We start from the raw sequence: 18,626 nt of genomic DNA, 5'->3' as shown, positions 1-18,626 counted from the left end.
CCCAGGCGCCCCAGGAAACTTGTTTTTTAAAAGCTCCAAGATAGGGTGCAACTAGATGGTTTATTTGGTGTATCATGTGACTCTTGATCTCAGGGTTGTGAGTTTGAGCCCCATATTGGGTGTAGAGATTACTTGAAAATAAAACTTAAAAAAATAAAGTTGGTTCCAGTGTACAGTTAGGTTTGGAATCCTTTGCCATGCACCAATCAGATTGCTGTTAAAAGAGTAGAAAGCAGGAGCAGATAGTCCTAGGTACTAGGGTACAGAATTGTGTTGTGTTTCACCTGAGGTTCTCAATCTGATGAGCCTGAAAATCTGCCACCACTGTTCTCTTTAGAGAATGCTCAGACATTGATGAATGTTGTCTTTTATTTCCATATTTCTGGCATCTGTTCCCATCTTTTGTCTAGTTCCTCCCTGATCATGGCTTTGGTAATCAGTAGTCAGCTGGATTTCACCATATCCAGTAATGGATATTCTAGAGTAAAACAGTGTAGTCTTAATTCAGTGAGAATCATTTGGGCTGTTTTGTTGGTTTGGATTTGTTTTTAATTACCCATGCCTTGACCCTACCCTGTACAGAATTTTAGTCATTTTTGGTTGGGTTTAGGGTTTTCGTAGTTGTAAAGTATCACAGGTAATTTCAATAGGCATTCCTCAATGAAAGCACTCCTTTATTTAATACTTCCCCACTTTCTGCTAGGACACATAAAGACAGCAAAACCTTAAACATATCCTCCCTAGTCTTACAGTAAACGTTTTTTTTCTTGGCACAGAAGCAGAGAAGGTTAAAATAGTGTGTTTTTAAATGCTTTAAATTGCTTTTTTTGTTTTTTTGTTTTGTTTTGTTTTTTGTTTTTGTTTGTTTGTTTGTTTTTTTGAGAGAGGGAGCATGCACATGAGCTGGTGAGGGGCAGAGGAAGAGAGAGAATCCTAACCTAAGTAGGCTCCACGTCCAGCACGGAGCCCAGTGCAGAGCTCGATCCTACAACCCTGGGATCATGACCTGAGCCGAAATCAAGAGTTGGATGCTCAGCCAACTGAGCCACCCAGGCACACCTTAAATGCCTTAATTCAGGATATTTTAAATCATTCCTAGTGACACATTACCAAGTGTGCTATCAGTGATCCTTTATTTATTATAAATCCAGATAGAAGAGGAGTTATGGGAAGAAGAATTTATTGAACGCTGTTTCCAAGAAATGCTGGAAGAAGAAGAGGAACATGAGTGGTTTATTCCAGCTCGAGATCTCCCACAAACTATGGACCAAATCCAAGACCAATTTAATGACCTTGTTATCAGTGATGGCTCTTCTCTGGAAGATCTTGTGGTAAAAAGTTATTTTTCATCTTTTTAAAAAACTAGCTCATCTTTCCCATAAGTGGAAAAGCCAGCAGTATCTGTTTAACAAGAGTTCTACATTTCTTCCCCTTCAGAAATTGTACTGCTTCTTTCTATGGAAGCAGGGGCCTCTCAGTCTCACTTATGACTTAGAGTGACTTCTGGCAACACTCTGGAGCTAGTCTGAGGCTGCTAACAGACTTCTTGCCACTGCTTTTAGTTTTGATAACTATATTACCCTAGGATATGTAAATATCTTAAAGCTTTAATCCAAAAGAAGTATATTGTATGTCCATGTGACTTGCCTATACAAAAGTAGCTTGATGAAGAAGTTTTGCTCATTAATTTTTTTCTTAAACATTTGGCACAATTTGCACATTTTTATCTGAAAGGTGAAAATTTGGAGATTTTTTTTTTTCCTGCCCCAAGATTTTCATTGAGTTACCCTAACTCCATTTGGAACTGGGATTTAATATGGACTTTTACAAGCTCTTGGCAGAAAAGGAACAAAAACCTATTTGCATGTTTACCTACTCTCTATGTCTCATTGCTGGGGATGGTAGGTACAGTAAATTTTTTGCAGTAATTTGCAGTAAATTTTTTCAGGAATTAAGATAAATAGGCATCAGTGCTAGAATAGAATGTGATGAATCGTTTGCTAAAATTAAGATAAAATGATCTAAAGTCATAATGGTGACCTTTCTGTCCATATTGACAGTCTCTACTTGCTTTTACAATATAGTTCTCTGGGATTTACTCCTAGACTCACAAATATTTTTTGCAGTTATTTTTTGTTCACTGTGCATTGATTTCTTAACCTGGCGATATATCATAATTACCTGTGAAGGATTAAAACCAAAAATAAGTCCCTTAGCTAGATCCCAGACTTGCAAACCAGTTGTCTAGGCATAAAAAGCACTCCTAGGGCATACTGCCAGCCTGCCCCATCAGGCATTTGGGAACCATTCTTCTAAAGGGCTGTATGGAGAACACTGAAATTTACATTGTAGTACAGATTTGTTGTAGTAAATGACAACCCAGTTGAGCAGATGTGTGATCTCAATAGTCTGTTGTGATATGCTTGCTTATGACTACATTAGTCATTCCACAAATAATCCTGGTTGCTCTGATGAGTGAAGTCCTTTGCTGGTCATAATGTATAACTTTAATCTGGACCCAATACAATTTCATTGTCTAGAAACTGGCTTGTTCTTTTTGGTCTATTTGAGATTATGTTAATTCCTTATCATTCTTTTGTAGCTGCCAAAAGATTGCACATTCAAGAACAATGCTTTTTTTAATTTAAACTTCACACTTTTAAAGTTTAGATAGATTTCCTTTGAGAGAAGTGAGAGTATGTCCTGTCCAAGGAAATGGCTGTGTATAAATTATAAAATTAAAATTAAATTGTTGCTTCAAGATGTTATTTAATATACTTTGGTCATGAAGTAAGTGGCATAGGGGGATCATATTCAATCTAAAAGCCTACCAGTATTCTGACATTTCAGGCCCTGTAATACATCTTGATTTCTTTTCATCTTTAACAACTATGGTGGAGGCAGATTTCCACATTGTGGAATGTCTGACATGTCTGCTTAGGAAAGTCAAGATTTAGAGATCTAGAATACTGGCTCTTAGAGACTTTGGCCCATTCTTCCTCTAACTGATGCAGAAATAGGGTTCCAAAGAGAGTGACTTATCCAGGCTTTCATAGGAAGTTAGTTTAGAGCAGAGCTGGAATTCCATCTTAGGGTCTTCTCATTCCCCATGTAGTTTTCTTTTCCTTTTACAAACTTTGCTTCCTGTAGTAATTAGAATACAGCAGTTTTAGAAAGACAACTGTATATTTTCAATGAGGATCATAAGCAAAATTAATCCATAAACAATTCCCCAATCCACTTTAATCATCATTTCAATACTTGTTTAATATTTTTGCATAGTATGAAACTGTTAAAATCAAATATTATAGTTAAATGAACAGAATTCCTTATTCAGTGACACCTTTTTAGTTTGTGTGTAGATAGTGGGTTTCTGATTACACTTAAGCAAATTTAATTTCAATTTTTTCTTTCTCTTTAGAAGGCTATAAGTTTTCATATATTATGTATGTGTATATGTATATACACATACATAATATATATAGTTTACTTCTGGTTCCTTCTTTCCCTTCTATAGATAAGATTTTTTGGGTTAAGTTTAACCGTACAATCTGAGTTCTTTTGTCTTACGTTTTTTGGAAGATATTTTTGCATGTGGATCTGGGTTGAATGCTTTTGAGTATCTGAAGCCATCTGTTAATGAACTTGATTTTTTATGTACTTATTTTCCAGGTCAAGAGCAATCTGAATCCAAATGCAAAGGAGTTTGTTCCTGGGGTGAAGTACTAAAATATTTGAGTAGACGGGGCCCTCTTTTGGTGGATGTAGCACAATTTCCACACTGTGAAGGCAGTATTAGAAGACTTAATTGTAAAAGCTCTCTCTTGTCACTGTGTTACACTTATGCATTGCCAAAGTTTTGTTAGTCTTGCATGCTTAATAAAAGTGCTGAGACTGTTATTAAGTAATAAGCTGTCAAACATTTACTGAAAATAGAATTGGCCCCATGGCTTGATGTGAAGACAGCGAGGAAAGAAGCACCAGTCAAGATGTAACAAAGCGCCAAATTAAAATGACCTCTAAATCTTCGTGAATTGCCTTTTTTGAGGCTAAACTGGTCCCTTAGCGTTAGCTAACCGTTGTTAATGTCCAAACTTTTTTTTTTTTTTTAACGAGTAAATTTAAGTTCAAGTTGTTAGGCAAATTTCTCAGTTCAGACTTACTAAATTTGCATTTGTCACTATCAAGAAGAATTTCCGTTTTCTGAAGAAGGCCTTGTTAATTAATTTGAAACAATTCATTATAGACAAGTAAGTCTTTGGTTACTGAGGTTATAAGGTAATGCTCATGATGAGAACTAGCCCTGACTTTTATGGTATGTTATCACATAAGAAATGTGAATCCTCCTAGTGTTAGATCTGAGGAAGTATTGCATCTTCTCAGGTGTCACTGCATCATAGCCATGCCTATGTGAAGTGCAACATTTGACCCACCATAATCCAATTGAACAAAGAAATTGTAACATGATTTGAGTGGTGCTTTTCCTTGCTTTGTTAACCATCACTACAATGGTCTGCAGCACAACTTTTCTTTTAACAAAGCTAGAACAGTTTTGGCTTCTTAAACTTCATACTTGGGTAGGTTAAGCTGCCATACGTGTTCAGTGTGAATAGTGTTTAAGTTGAAAATATTGTAAAAAAATTATATTTTTTCAAAAATATTTAAAAAAATAAATAATAGTAGAACCGAGCTGATGGTTGTGTTTATTGGTGCTTGAGTGCAGACTCTCCTGTGGTGATTGATACTCACTGTATTGTGGTTTCAGTACTTCAGGACAACCCTACTGGCAAGAATTGCTAAGAGAGCAGGCTTTATTAAATTCCATAGTGTCAAGTGTGTCATTACGCATGTATCTGTCCAAAATGTAGCAGTAAAACAAACCTGATCTCCCCTTCTGTAAGCCACTGTGATTACCTCAGGCTGCAGTCAGTGTCAGGGCAGTTATGGATGTCCACCTTAAGAAGGTTTTTGGCTAACCAGTGTAATGGTAACCTTACTCTAGTATAATCTCCATTGGCTTCTGCCCTTCACAAGCCGTTGCTGGTCTGATTGGACTGGTTTGCTATTTTGGTTCACCTGGACCATCCCTGTTTTCCCCTCACAAGCTTATTTATATGTTTGTTCCTGAGGTGAAGTATTAAAGGAGTTTGTTCCTGGGGTGAAGTACTTTATTTTGGGATAATCGTTATCTTGGGACAGGCTGTCAGCCAACTAGCAATTCCCTGGTTCTACATACAATTCTACCTTATGGCCCTACTCAGTTATGCTTTTCTTGAGTTTGTTGGGCTCAGAATTGAGAAGGCCATATAGTCAGTCTGGTTCACATTCTTTGTGGGGGATCCTTTGGTGTGCCCAAATGCCCCAGTGTTTTGTTTTGTTTTGTTTTTTAATTTTTTTTTCAACGTTTTTTATTTATTTTTGGGACAGAGAGAGACAGAGCATGAACGGGGGAGGGGCAGAGAGAGAGGGAGACACAGAATCGGAAACAGGCTCCAGGCTCCGAGCCATCAGCCCAGAGCCTGACGCGGGGCTCGAACTCACGGACCGCGAGATCGTGACCTGGCTGAAGTCGGACGCTTAACCGACTGCGCCACCCAGGCGCCCCACCCCAGTGTTTTTTTAATAGCTACCTTAAAAGACAATAAACAAGTAGGTTGTTGTTTTTTTGTGGTTTGTGGTTTTCTTGTAATCTCAAGCACCTGGCTGGCTCAGTTGGTAGAGCATACAACTCTTGATCTCAGGGTTATGAGTTAAGGCTCCACATTGGGTGCAGAACTTACTTTAAAAACAAAAAATAATCTCTACACCCAACATGGGGCTTGAACTCATGACCCCCAAGAGTCAGATGCTCTACTGACTGAGCCAGCAAGGCACCCCAAAACAAGTGGATTTTTAAGAAACTCTGAAGCAGAAATGATTCTACTTGGCTCTCTTTCTTTTTGGAGCTTTGATACAGCCAGTCCCCTATGTCTCTTAATAGCTAAGTACCACAAGTGGCACAGCTGGCTGCCAAATGTATGAAGCTTACAGATCCTTTTTTCTCTAAGCTTAGACAGGGGCAGATGAGTTCATTTCTACATAATGCCAAATTATCATAGTGCAGTATAACTGGAGATTATAAACTCCAGTAATGATGTAAGCTGATGATTAAGAGTAAAGACTATGGGGCACCCTTCTACCCCTGCTCACGCTCTTCTCTTTCTCTCTCTTTCTCAAAAATAAATAAACATTAAAAAAAAATAGAAGTTCAGTTATTAAAATTAAAAAAAATTTTTTTTTTAATCTTTATTTTTGAGAGAGAGACAGAGTGTGAGCAGGGGAGAAACAGAGAGAGAAGGAGACATAGAATCTGAAGCAGGCTCCAGGCTCTGAGCTGTCAGTACACAGAGCCTGACGTGGGGCTCGAACCCATGAACTGTGAGATCATGACCTGAGCCGAAGTCGGACGCTTAACTGACTGAGCCACCCAGGCGCCCCACAGTTACTAAAATTACTAAAAAAAAAAAAAAAAAAAAAAAGCAAAGACTAGCCAGACTTCCTAGATGTGAATCCATTGATCATGGACAAGTCACTTTTCTATGCCTTAGTTTCCACATCTTTAAAATAGAAATAATGGGGCATATGGCTGGCTCAGTCAGAAAAGCATGTGACTCTTGATCTCAGGGTTGTGAGTTTGAGCCCCACAATGGGTGTAAAGGAGTACAAAAAAATTTCTTAAAACGGTAGTAATAACAGTATCTATCTTAGGATTGTGTGATTCGTTAATACACATCAAGCCCTTAAGATAGTCCTCAGCACATAGAAAGTTCTGTTTAAGTGATTGTTATTATTATTACTATTAAAAGAGTATTCTAATTTTTTAAAATGTTTATTTTTGAGAGACAGAGAGAGGGAGACACGGAATCCAAAGCAGGCTCCAGGCTCTGAGCTATCAGCACAGAGCCTGAGGTGGGGCTCGACCCCACCAGCCTCGAGATCATGACCTGAGCCAAAGTCAGATACTTAACCAAATAGCCACCCAGGCATCCCTAGAGTATTCTAATTTTGTTGGAACTTTTTTTTTTCAAATTTTAATTAAATGCTAGTTAACATACAGTGCAATATTGGTTTCAGGAGTAGAATTCAGTGATTTATCACTAATATACAACACCCAGTGCCCATCCTAATAAGTACCCTCCTTAACACACATCACCCACCTCCCTCTATCAATCCTCAGTTTATTCTCTATTGTTAAGAGTCTCTTATGGTTTGTTTCCCTCTGTCTTTCTCTCCTCCTCCCATATGTTCATGTTTTGTTTCTCCCACATATAAGTGAAATCGTATGGTATTTGTCTTTCTCTGACTTACTTAGCATAATACACTCTAGCTCCTTTTGGAACTTTTCTTGTCAGGGAAACTGCACATTAAAACTACTTAGCTGTTTAACTGGAATCAGACATCTGCATTACAGGTAGAGATGGAAAGTTTCAGAGCATCAGCTATTCCATTTTGAAGCCCTTTGGACAGATCACCCCATTAGGGCCTGTGTGTCATAGTTTTAAGGTAATTGAAGTCATCCTGTTTTGATTTTGGGGTTCTTATTTTATGATCATTATTGAAACAAGGCAGCATATATGAGAGGAGCCCAACGCAGGGCTTTAACTTGCAACCCTGGGATCATGACCTGAGCTGAGATCAAGAGTCAGACGCTTAACCACTGAACCATCCCGGTGCCCCTGAGAGGATTTTTCGTGTTCTTGTGCATTGTCAGTATTTCTCAACCTATTCCATGTCATAAAGTATTATTTTTTTTTAGCATACTGGAGTGCAAGGATGGGGCTATCTGTGGCTAGAGTTTATGGTTCATGGGCTGCAGTTGACCCATTTCCTGCCTAGATACTCAGACTGCTGAAGGGGTCAGTATGTCAGCATACTTGTAACTTCTTAGTGACCCACATCAGTTGGGAAGTTCTACTCTCATTATGAAATAACTAAGGAATTCCATTCAGAATCCATATTTTCACTTTGTACCCATCTACTTTCCCCTTAAAGACTGTGAAATAGGTCACAAAAGTGGAAATTGAGTAGTTTTGTTTTTCTTTGGTTAAAGCATAAGAATATGATTTTTCAACCCTCCCACAAAAGACCATCTAACACATCCTACCTTTCCTAGGAGTAATTTTTCAGACTTTGGTGCACGCAGACCCAGTATGTATATTATCTGGAGTGTCTTCTGGAACTGGATGCTGGGCTTTTGACCTTGAAAATCCTCTGAAGACTGGGCAGATAGGAATGTATTTCAGAAAGGCAATCCTCTTTACCATGCTCATCCCAATGGGGAAGTCATAGCTCTTGAGGCTGGTAGACATCTCACTGTTGGCATGGGCCCCAGCTTTCCACTGTATTAGACCTCGTTCCTCTGGGCTCCCTGGAAGAGGACAGAGAAATTACCAGGGCCAGCAACCCTCCACTACCTCCCCTTCCCATGACCTAGTCCTAAGGCAGACTTCTGGAATCCATGGTCTTCATTCTCAATTATTTTCTGGGACTGAAAAGTTACTGAATCCACAATTCTCAGCTCCTAAGTTGGCAAGAGCTCGAGGAAACCCTAAAAGGTACTGGTTATACTTCGTATTTATTGTGTATCTATAGTGTACCAGGCTCTGTGCTAAGTGCTTTCATTTCTTTATCTCATTTCTCCAAAACATTCCTGTGGGAAGTATACAGGTACTATTATACAAATTTATATGATGAAGAAACAGGCAGAAAGGTTAAGTAATGGTCAGTTTACATCTCTAGTGTGGAGCTAGTGTGTGCTAAGCTGATGGGGACCAGATAGTGCCCAGACCCGCTTTGGGGCCAAGCAGGGATATTCACAAAGGCTATAATCATTATTAATATTCAATATTATGATTCCATATTTAGAAATACACTTGCTTTTATAATACAAACCTCAGAAAGTCAAGCTACTAAGTAAAATCTTTGTTGGTAGTATGGATACATAAAAGATTATTTACATCTAGGGGAGTATTTCGTCAAGAGGCAGGAAAGCAGTGCGTGAGATCTCTGAGGTTTTTACAAGAGGGCTGAGGTTAGAGAAGACTGATACAGTGTGAGCAGAAAGAGATTTCCACTAGCCCCACTAGCATTTCTTGAACTAAATTACCCCTCTTAAGTTTCTGCTGTGGATGGGGAAAGAAAGAAAATGCAAGGCGGCCCATCAGCAAAATGTGCATCACACAGAAGAAAGTTGTATACAGGTAATTCCATGATTAAGGACCGGCTTCTGGTTTAACCAGACCTGGGTTTGAATTCAGGTTGGCAATTAGGCAACTTGAATTAGGCAAATGATTTGACCACTCAGCTTCAGATTCCTCAACAATGCACACTGAAGGACTATTGACGATTATGGAGCTCCTGGGTGGCTCAGTCGGTTGTGTCTAACTCTTTGATTTTGACTCAAGTCACAATCTCACAGTTGGTTGTGCAGCTGAGCCCCTTGTCAGGCTCTGTGCTGACAGCGCAGAACCTGCCTGGGATTCTCTCTCCTTCTCTGCCCCTCTCCTGCTTGTGTGCTCGCATTCTCTCTCTCAAAACAAACATTAAAACAAAAAAGGATTATGGGGCATAACATGTATAATGATCCCTGGTAGTGATGGTTGTTGATAGGGAGTTGGGTTGAAGGATGGGAATGTGAGAATCTCAGCAAGGCAGTCTGAGGCTATTAAAATCTGAGGTAGCTTAATCCAGCTACCCAAACCACAAAGTCTGTCAGTATACAGTCCAGCTGATGCCCTCTACCTCCTCAGATTCCATGAGCATAGAGGCTGCCACTTCTCTTTCTCATGTCCACAGCCAGCCTTCTAAATGGGGAGGAGCAGGTACAACCTGTTAGTCCATGGGGTAACTGCTACCAAGAGTTCTCTCATCATCTGATGCTGTCTGGAATTTCTAAAAGTGCCATGGCACTTAGGCCTTGCCTGCCTTCCAACCCTGCAGCTGTGTTCAGGCTGGGAAGTGGTGGGCGATGGAGGGCCATCATCCTTCTACTCCCATCCCTCATCTTCCTGGAATGATGCAGCCTTTAACCTCTGCCTCCATGGGGCTTTCCCTGATTCACCAGATCCCCCGAAACCCTCTACAGAGGCAGTATGGTGCAATTGTTGGGACACAAGTCCTAGACTGCATCAAATAGACTTGGTAAAAATCCCAGATTTGCAACCTGTTAAATCTTCAAATGCTGTGAACTTGGGTAAGTCACTTAATCTCTCTGATTCTGTTTCCTTGTGAAATGGTGTTGATAGCATCTACCAGGATAGTCTTTGAGAATGAAATGAGACACATAGTTTCATGCCTGACCCATAGTAGACGTTTGGTAAACGTTAACTGTGCTTGTTACTCATTAAGCAACTGGTGACAGTTTTTATATCTTACAGGGAACATAAACATGAGCCAGGAGGGTTCTCAGGGACTCACTAAGTTATCTTCCGCAATCCCTGCAAAAAGCCCTAACATCAAAGAGAAATAAATGTTAGGGGCTCTTCTAGTAGCTAGTATTATTTGGTAGTGGGTGTTGCCAACAAACTGATGCTTCATTTGTATCTGCCCTAATCTAAGAAAGCAAAGGCTACCAAAGGCACCCCTCAACCTGGCTATCACGAATTGGAAGGAAACAACTCACAGGGCCCCGAATGACTTCTCTAGACCCATCCTCTTCAAGACCTATGAGGCATGACTGTACCACTGTCTAGCCACTAGTCTCTCTCTCCAGCCAGTGGGCACTCCACCAGCCCAAACTTCCTGTTGCTCCTTGCACGTCCTGCATTGCATGGGTCCTGGCCACACTTCTGATCGAGGGGCCATTTGTTAGAGTGCATGTGAGCCCAGCCTAGTTCTGTTTCCCTCCCAGAGGTGACCCATACCTGGCACTGTGTTGTCCAGTATGAAAGCGAGGCACCCGCCCACAAACATCTCTGTGGTCAGCAGCACAGTCAGAATCTGGTCCACTTCAGGAATGCCTGTGGAATAGGTCAAGGGCCAGTGGACATCTTGGCCTCACCTGAAGACCAGAGGTCAGGGACTTTCTCCCCACTTGTGGAGTTTACTGACTTCCTTGAGTGGGCAGGGAGATGAAGTGGTACAAACCCCAACTTTCTAACCTATCTGTACCCTGTCCCACCCTTGGATTCAAATCCCAGTTTTGCCAATTGCTACTTATCTTGGGACAAATCATTTAACTTCTCTGAGCCTCACTTTCCTCTTCTGTAAGGTGGAAATGATAATACTATCTGTCTCCTGGAGCTGTTGTGAATATTAAATGAGCACATGTAAAGCTCCATAGCTGTCCATAGAAAGTGTCTTAGTAAAGGACAGTTGCTAATCACTTCTCAGCTTCTGGTTCACATCTAGAGTTGGGCAGGATTTGTGGTTCTGTCGTATGGTGCCTTTGACCGAGGGAGCTGTGCCCAGAGTCGAGCCCACCATACCTCCCCTATCGACCGAGATACTCAGACTAGCGGAGGCACGAGCCCACCATACCTCCCCTATCGACCGAGATACTCAGACTAGCGGAGGCACCTGTGTTGATGACGCCGGGGTTGGACTCCAGGTAATTGGGCAGCGTGAGCCCGAAGAACATGGAAAATCCGAGCACGAACAGGTTGCGAGAGGAGTTCATGTCCACGAACTGCAAGTTGGACAGCCCCACAGCCGTAATCATGCCTGAGGGCGCAGGAGAACGGCTGAAGGCGTCCCGCAGGCCCGATGGGCTCCACCACTCCGCGACCGCGCAGAGACCCACGGCGCACACGCGGCACTCACCGAAAAGGGTGCAGAACATGCCCCCCAGGATGGGGTCAGGGAGCGAGGCAAAAAGGGCGGTGAATTTGCCAACAGTGCCCAGGACTAGCATGATGCCCGCACCATATTGCACCACGCGCCGGCTGCCCACCTGCAAGGGAGTCGGGGGGCAGGGTTAGACTCCAGGCGCGAAGCCTGACGGGATGAGTCGAGAGGACAGGAAGGTGGGCGGGGCCTGTTATAAAAGTGAGCACAAAAGGGCCGGGGCTTGATGCGGGGCGGGACCTCTCGAAGATAGGACGTGGCTAGGCCAAAGTGGGGGGAAGCTTGGGGCAAGTCTGTGGCACAGGGAATGGGGGTGGGGCTTTGTGCCGCTCTGGCTTGTCTTGGCACCTTGGTAATCCCTAGAACGCCAATGTTGGGGCTAGACGAGGTGGACCCGTTGCCTGTGCCCAGCAGACCTGCGATAATGCAGCAGATGCCTTCCGTGAAGATGCCCCTATAAGGAAAGGGTGAGTTTGGGCCTCAGTCCAGCCTCTGCCCTGGCTTATGTCCTTCCATCACCCTGGGCGGGCTGCTCGCCTTCTTGGGGACTGGGCAAGCTGCAACTATCTGTTTGTAGTACTCCCCACTCCAGGCCAGAGGTGGGTCTGGGAGCCAAGAGCCCAGGTCCGAGCGCTAGTCCCAGGGCCCTGGAACTTACTCCCTTAGGCGACTCTGGGCTTCAATTTCCTCATCTGTAAAATGGGCATAATAAGGGTACCTTGTCTCACAGAGTCGTTAGTAGATTGCATAAGAGAATACACATGGAGGGCTATGCACACGAAAGGTGGTCAATGACCGCAGTTTCCCTTAGGCGTCTTTATCTCAACTACTGGTGACACTCAGAGTGAGTGATGTGAGTATTCCATTTCTTTTTTTTTTTTTTTAACATTTATTTATTTTTGAGACAGAGAGAGACAGAGCATGAACGGGGGAGGGGGCAGAGAGAGAAGGAGACACAGAATCGGAAGCAGGCTCCAGGCTCTGAGCCATCAGCCCAGAGCCTGACGTGGGGCTTGAACTCACGGACCGCGAGATCGTGACCCGAGCCGAAGTCGGACGCTCAACCGACTGAGCCACCCAGGCGCCCCAATGAGTATTCCATTTCATAAGTAAGGAGAATGAGGTCTGGAAAGTATTAGTGACTTGACCAAGTCCACACCTTTGAGACTCAACCTTGTCCCTACATTTGCTTCCTGAATGGCCCCTGAGGGATCAGATATTGGAGAGGGCAGGTGGCCATACCTGTTGATAGCATGTACTGGAGGGGGTGGTGCACCAGCCAGGCGGGCACAAGCATAGTAATCTCCGATGGACTCAATGATGCCGGCCAGTGTGGCACTGAACATTCCCAGGACAGCAGCCGCAGTCACTGTGGGCAGGCCCCACTGACCTGGATAGGGAGGGAGAAGGGAGGATGGGTGCAGTAACCTCTGGGATGCAGGGAGTGGACAAGGCAGTATGTGGGGGTTAAGATGTCTCACGCTGGGGTGGGAGCTATACAGTTGTCAGAGCTTATTTGGGATCACTCAGAGTCATGAAGCTGGAGTGAGGCTTTGAGGAAAATACCACTCTGCCTGCCACACTATAAATGTACAGCTAATGCCAAGTGCATCACTGGCTGCGTTGGGATCATCAGGGACCATCATGGATGGTCTTAGCTAGAAGCAGAAGGGCCCAGGTGGGGTGTCTCACAGGGGTAGGGGATGCGGATCCAGGGCGCAATAGCCATGATGTCCCCTCGGGCGTCCGTTCGTGCCTGGAATCCATAAGCTGTGGAGTCTGAGGGCAGCACATTCGTCAGGGTCAGGATATAGCAGAGCAGCCACACGGTCATGATGGCCAGCACAATCTGAAGTGGGGTGGGGTGAGGGGAGCACTGAGGGCCCTGGAAGTCTTGGTCCAGGCTAAGCAGCCCCTACCTCAGCCCTAGCTCCAGCTCCAGCCCCAGCCCTAGCCTTCGCCCCCACACCAGCTCAGACCTGGACCCCAATACCTACTCTAGCCACTGACTAGGACCTCACCTGTGCTCTGGCTCTAGCTCCTCTGCTGTCCTGGACCTGACCGCCCCCCGACCTTTGCCCTGGCCCCAGGTCCAGCCCCTGCCCTAGTCCCAGCCCCAGGTGTCTGTCAGCTCCTCACAGGAAACATCTTGAAGATCTGGATGCGGAAGAGAGTGAGGCCTTTGCCCCAACGGTAGACAGGCAGCAGGAAGGTGAGGTTACGCAGGTACTGGGAGAAGAGGACGATCAGGAGAATGGAACTGGGGGCAGAGGCACAAAGGAAAGATGGCTGGTAGGCTGGACTGGGGCCAGGACACGAAAGGGGTGAAAGGGGTGGGGCTGGGAAAGGATCAGGCTTAATGCCTGCTCACCAAGCTGAGATGCCCCAGTGGGAGCCAGCTCGGTCGCCAGCAGCTTGGAAGACAGAGAGGCCAATGAGGGAGACCGTGGGGGTGACCGTGAGAGGCCCTATGTAGCTGAGCAGGGCCCCAGGTAGCCCCATCAGCCCGATCACCACCTCCACCATGCTGGATACCATGATTGCACCCTGAACCTGGAAAAGCAAATAATGGTATTATAAGTCACTATTTAGAGGCTATGACCTCTACATTAAAAAAAGAAAGAAAGAAAGAAAGAAGAAAGAAAGAAAGAAAGAAAAGAAAGAAAGAAAGAAAGAAAGAAAGAAAGAAAGAAAGAAAGAAAGAAAGAAAGAAAGAAAGAAAGAAAGAAAGAAAGAAAGAAAGAAAGAAAAAAGGTCCTGGACCACCTCCTTGAATCCTCCAACTCATCATCGGCCCTCACTCCCAACTAGCCCCCTACTCAGGTCCAGGTCTCTTCTACCCAGATACAAACCCACCTCACGTATCCGTGGGTGCCAGATATGAGAAGTGTTCAGGGGAAGACTCCAGTTACCGTAGATCTCCTCTGGGATCAGAAACAGGGACACACACATAGCCAGGGAACACAGAGAAGAAGAGAAGGTGCTGCCATGAATGCAGTCTGGTGTCTGGACTCAGGACAGTGGCCCAGACTTCCAGGCTCCTGGACCTCCCCTCTCCAGCACAGACCCCAGAAGTGTGCCCACCTTCTGGGGGGCATTTCCATCTCTCCAGGCCCAGGATGGCTTTCGCTGGGACCAGAAATGCAAAGGCGCTGGCCTGGAACAGCGGCAGCCTGGAAGGAGAGGCAAAGAGCAACAGGGCAGGGCCAGGGGAGGGCAGGGACACAGAGACAGTGGAGATGGGGAGAGAGGGGCACAGAGAGAAGGACAGAGAGAATCACATCCAGGGACAGAGACACAGGGACAAGGGCAGGGCAAAGCTGAGAGAAGTCGCTGTGGCCCTAGGCAGGCCTCTAACGTTTTGGGGGCCCAAGGGAGAAAACAAATGCAGTCTCTGGCCTACAACATGCTCCCTTTCCTTCCCAACCCCACTTCCTGCACTGTGAGGGGCCATGTACAGGGAAGCAAACAGCTCAGCTATTGCATCCAAGCCCCACTCACAACCTTCCTCCATCCCCCCATCACAAAAACAACCATCTTGTGGCCACCCAAGCCTAGAGCTGTGCACACAGGGGCAGGGGCCCCTGGACAACAGGCCACTGAAGAAGACCACACAGGCCCTAAAAGGGAGGAGTGGGTGGTCCTGATTACCCAGAGTAGGGCTTAACAGGAGGAGAGCCCAGCTAGGGTATATTCCCTTAAACCCGCAGACTTCTTGCCTTTGAGGAACGTCAGGGGCCTAACGTGGGATCCCAGCTTCCGGGCTCTAAGGCTGGCTTGGGAGTAGGAGTAGCAGGTGGTGACAGATAGCAGCTTTTTCCCCCAAAGAAACAGCCCTCAGAGAAAACACCTGCTCCCACTGTGTGGATCACTGTGTGTGTTGAGGGTGGGGAGGCAGAGGCAGGACAGCTCACCGGATGCCCAGTGTGGTCTGGATGAGGGTGGTGATGCCCACGCAGGTGAAGATAGTACCGATGAGTTGGCTGACCATGTACTGGTCGCGGCCCACACACAGTGCCTCAGCCAGGAGGAAGGGCACAGCAATGGTGCCACTGAAGCATGTCAAGTAATGCTGGGGGATGGTGGGGGTGGGGGGAGAGTGTATGAGGTGGAGCCCATAGGGCTCAAAGGGAAACAGGGGCGTCCTAACCATCCTTATGCCTGCCTCCGTGGACCTGAACCCATGCTGCCCCTGGCAGCTCACCCAGGGCTGATACTCCTGCAAGGGATTCCCAGAGACCTACGCCTCACCTCTCTCTGGGTTAGTAATCTGCCTCCAAGTTATTCCTGTGGCTTCAGTGGAGTGAGTCCTCTTCCCTGTGACTGCCACTCTGCCTGGCAGGTGACATGTTCCTGGGGATAATCTCTCAGGCTCCATCAGACCTCCTCCCCACCCCTGCTTGGTGACCGTCACTGTTGCTGACCTTAGGTTTCTCTTCCTATTACCCAAAATAAACTTGTTGGCCCGGAAAGGGGTGGGGATTCTGGGGAGCATGCAGAGTGGGGGCGGGGAAGCCCTCCCGAGAAGCCCACCTGGAAGCCCAGCAGAATGCACAGGTACCAGGGTGGCACATCCTCAATCTTGTACAACATGTCAAACTTGGGTTCTGTAGGCAGGGACATCGTGGGATCCCTCGTGGAGGTCCCTGCTGAGCCCAGGGACTCATGCTGGGGCAGCAGAGAGAAGGAACTCAGGGTGGAGTGATGAGGACCTGCTAAGTCCATTCTGCTCCAGAATCAATCAGATAGCCCAAGTGGCTGTCAGATCCTCAGAAAGAGGTCCAAACCACACCCTCCCTCTCGGTTCAGCCACCCAACTGCCACTTGGCCTGGCTACTCCCTGCTCGCTCCTCACATTCCTTTGTGCAGGGATGAGTCCACTCTGCTGGCTCCTGGAGGGCTTGGGACCAGGGCATTCCAACCAAGGGGATGGGCCCCTAAGTCAGAATGCCTTGGGGAGCAACAGAGGAGGGGACCAAGAAGGCTGAAGTCTGTGGACAGGCCCTCTTGGGCACACTGTGGTTTCACTCTTGCCCCCTTGGAGGTCCTCGGGGTTTCCCTGGCGGTGGGAGAGGTTGGGTCCCTGCTGGCCCTCAAGCTGGAGTCCGCCAGTCCTAAAGCTGATGACCCCTGCACCCACTGCCACCCACACACCATCCCCCAATTGCTACGTTCAGCTTGGGATAGTCACTCTTAATCAAGTTCATCAGAACTTTTGTCTCTTGCTTCCCGGGGAGAAGGCCTAAGAAGGCTCTCTAGCTCCCACCCAACCCTGCCCCCCACCCAGGTCCCACCCGTTCCCCAGCACCTGTGTCTGGCCCTCGGGGTCCTCCTGGGCCCTCATCTTTTGGGCACAGGTGTGAGCGGTTCCTGAGGAAAAGAGGGGATTGGCTTTACGAAGGCCAAGAAGGACTTTAGTCCACACATCAGACATTGTTTGAAGTAAATCTGTAACCAGATCCCCAGCTCTGATTGCGAAAGGAGGACCTGGGCGGAGATAACGTATTAACTCTGGCCATGGTGGTAAAGGCCACCCAAGCCTCTGCCGTCTGAGCACGCCCTTCCCTGACTGCACCTGAGCCTGGGCATGGGACCTGTTCTTGTTTCCAAGAGAGGGTCAGAGTGCTGGTGAGGGGTGGGCAGTCTGGGAAGTTTACCAACCCCAGGGTGAGGTGGTAGTAGCGGGGGGCATTTACTAGGTCACACTCTGAACAAGACTCTTCCTCCCCACTTATTAATAACAAGTTAATAATTATCATTACCATGATCACTGTCTTTAATGAGGAATGACTGTATGCCAAGCAATTGCTATGTACTGCCGTGTTTAACCCCAGGCACTAGGCGGTATTAACCTCTTTTACAGCTGAAGAAACAGATCTAGGAGATGTGATCTGACCAAGGCCACATAGGTGCATGATTTTAGAAAAACATTCCAAAAACTCAGGTTGGCCTGAACTCCGGAGCTCATGCTATAAATCAGCCATTAAATTTGATAAAGGCCTGCCCTCCCCACACAGCCACTAATCCCTCAGTTTCTCAGAGGCCCAAAACAGATGGGCCAGCCTTGCCTGTTCCCTATGTCAAGACAATGATTCCCTCCCCCTCCCGGGCAGGACTGGCTACATAATTCACAGGACGCTGTGCAAAATGAAAATTTGGGACCCCCGTTCCAAAAGCATTATGAATTTTAACACAGCAGTAGTAGAATATTAAACCAAATACAAGGCCTTTCTAAGCACTGGGCTCTGTGTGAGTGCATGTCACTGAAACCTGCCCTCAACTCAGCCTGTCTTCTCCTCCTGGCAGGCCTACCAGCCTGATCATGGGACCTGGGGGCTAAAGGTGGTTGGGAGGGTCTGAGGAGCTAAGGCTCTTCAGCTGGTGGGGATGGACCTAAAGTTCCTGGTTCTGCTTCCCTCTGGGCTGCCCCAGCCCCAGCCCCCCAGGGCCCACCTACTTCTGGGTTGCTGTGCCCACGGCCAGGCCCTGTTCCAAGGACCCACAGGCAGCAGTGCTCTCCACCTGAGCAGCAGCTTCATCCCACAGCCGTGAATCCGTCGTCGTCAGCTTCTCCAGTCCCCAGCTGTTCCTCCAGCTGTCTGCCTATCTTCTCCTCTCCCTTCTTGGCTCTTGCTCCCAGGTTTCCCAAAGTTGTCTGACCAGTTCGAAGCTTCCAAACTTCTTAGCATTTTCCTCCCCACCTGCCTCTCTCCACCCCAGTACTCCCCAGGGGGCTATGGAGACAGAGCTCCACCCCTTACACTTAGGTGCACAAGTCCCACAGACATTCAGTTCAACCCAGC

The 18,626-nt window shown here is 46.2% G+C and overlaps 2 protein-coding genes across 15 annotated transcripts in view; one reads left to right on the top strand and one right to left on the bottom strand.

Moving 5' to 3' along the window:
• Positions 1-4,689, top strand: part of PAIP2 (poly(A) binding protein interacting protein 2) — a 22,014-nt gene extending 17,325 nt beyond the window's left edge. For all 9 annotated transcript variants that reach the window (XM_058735294.1, XM_058735249.1, XM_058735302.1 and 6 more), the window contains 2 exons: positions 1,152-1,331; positions 3,673-4,689. In XM_058735294.1, coding sequence (XP_058591277.1) covers positions 1,152-1,331; positions 3,673-3,729 — 237 coding nt within the window. In that variant the 3' untranslated portion in view covers positions 3,730-4,689. The remainder of the gene's footprint in view (positions 1-1,151; positions 1,332-3,672) is intronic.
• Positions 2,750-18,626, bottom strand: SLC23A1 (solute carrier family 23 member 1). Of its 6 annotated transcripts, XM_058735039.1 has the most exons (16): positions 18,281-18,571; positions 17,132-17,193; positions 16,357-16,491; positions 15,738-15,895; positions 14,908-14,996; positions 14,680-14,747; positions 14,195-14,376; positions 13,963-14,083; positions 13,516-13,672; positions 13,066-13,213; positions 12,172-12,277; positions 11,800-11,929; positions 11,557-11,700; positions 10,902-10,997; positions 8,144-8,407; positions 2,750-3,144 (listed from the first exon to the last, which is right to left on the bottom strand). In XM_058735039.1, the coding sequence occupies exons 1-15, from the start codon at positions 18,360-18,362 to the stop codon at positions 8,163-8,165; spliced, it is 1,923 nt and encodes a 640-aa protein (XP_058591022.1). In that variant the 5' UTR covers positions 18,363-18,571; the 3' UTR covers positions 2,750-3,144; positions 8,144-8,162. The 6 variants fall into 6 exon arrangements, with proteins under 6 accessions (XP_058591022.1, XP_058591041.1, XP_058591054.1 ...); XM_058735058.1 differs by lacking the exon at positions 10,902-10,997 and having other exon boundaries at positions 18,281-18,599; XM_058735071.1 differs by lacking the exon at positions 8,144-8,407 and having other exon boundaries at positions 18,281-18,590.

This window comes from Neofelis nebulosa, chromosome 1 (genome assembly GCF_028018385.1).
Source record: "Neofelis nebulosa isolate mNeoNeb1 chromosome 1, mNeoNeb1.pri, whole genome shotgun sequence".
Taxonomy (NCBI): Eukaryota; Metazoa; Chordata; class Mammalia; order Carnivora; family Felidae; genus Neofelis; species Neofelis nebulosa.
This window is presented reverse-complemented; position numbering and strand designations above follow the sequence as displayed.

Bases quoted from the DNA above. Each gene is read 5' to 3' on its own strand.
- SLC23A1 (XM_058735039.1), bottom strand. From the start codon at position 18,362: ATGAAGCTGCTGCTCAGGTGGAGAGCACTGCTGCCTGTGGGTCCTTGG. The intron at 11,930-12,171 runs GTGCCAAGACAA...ACTCCCTTGCAG, and splicing joins GCGTTCTAGGGATTACCAAG to GTGGGCAGCCGGCGCGTGGT. The intron at 8,408-10,901 runs GTATGGGTCACC...GTCCTCTTCCAG, and splicing joins ACTGGACAACACAGTGCCAG to GGAGCCCAGAGGAACGAGGT.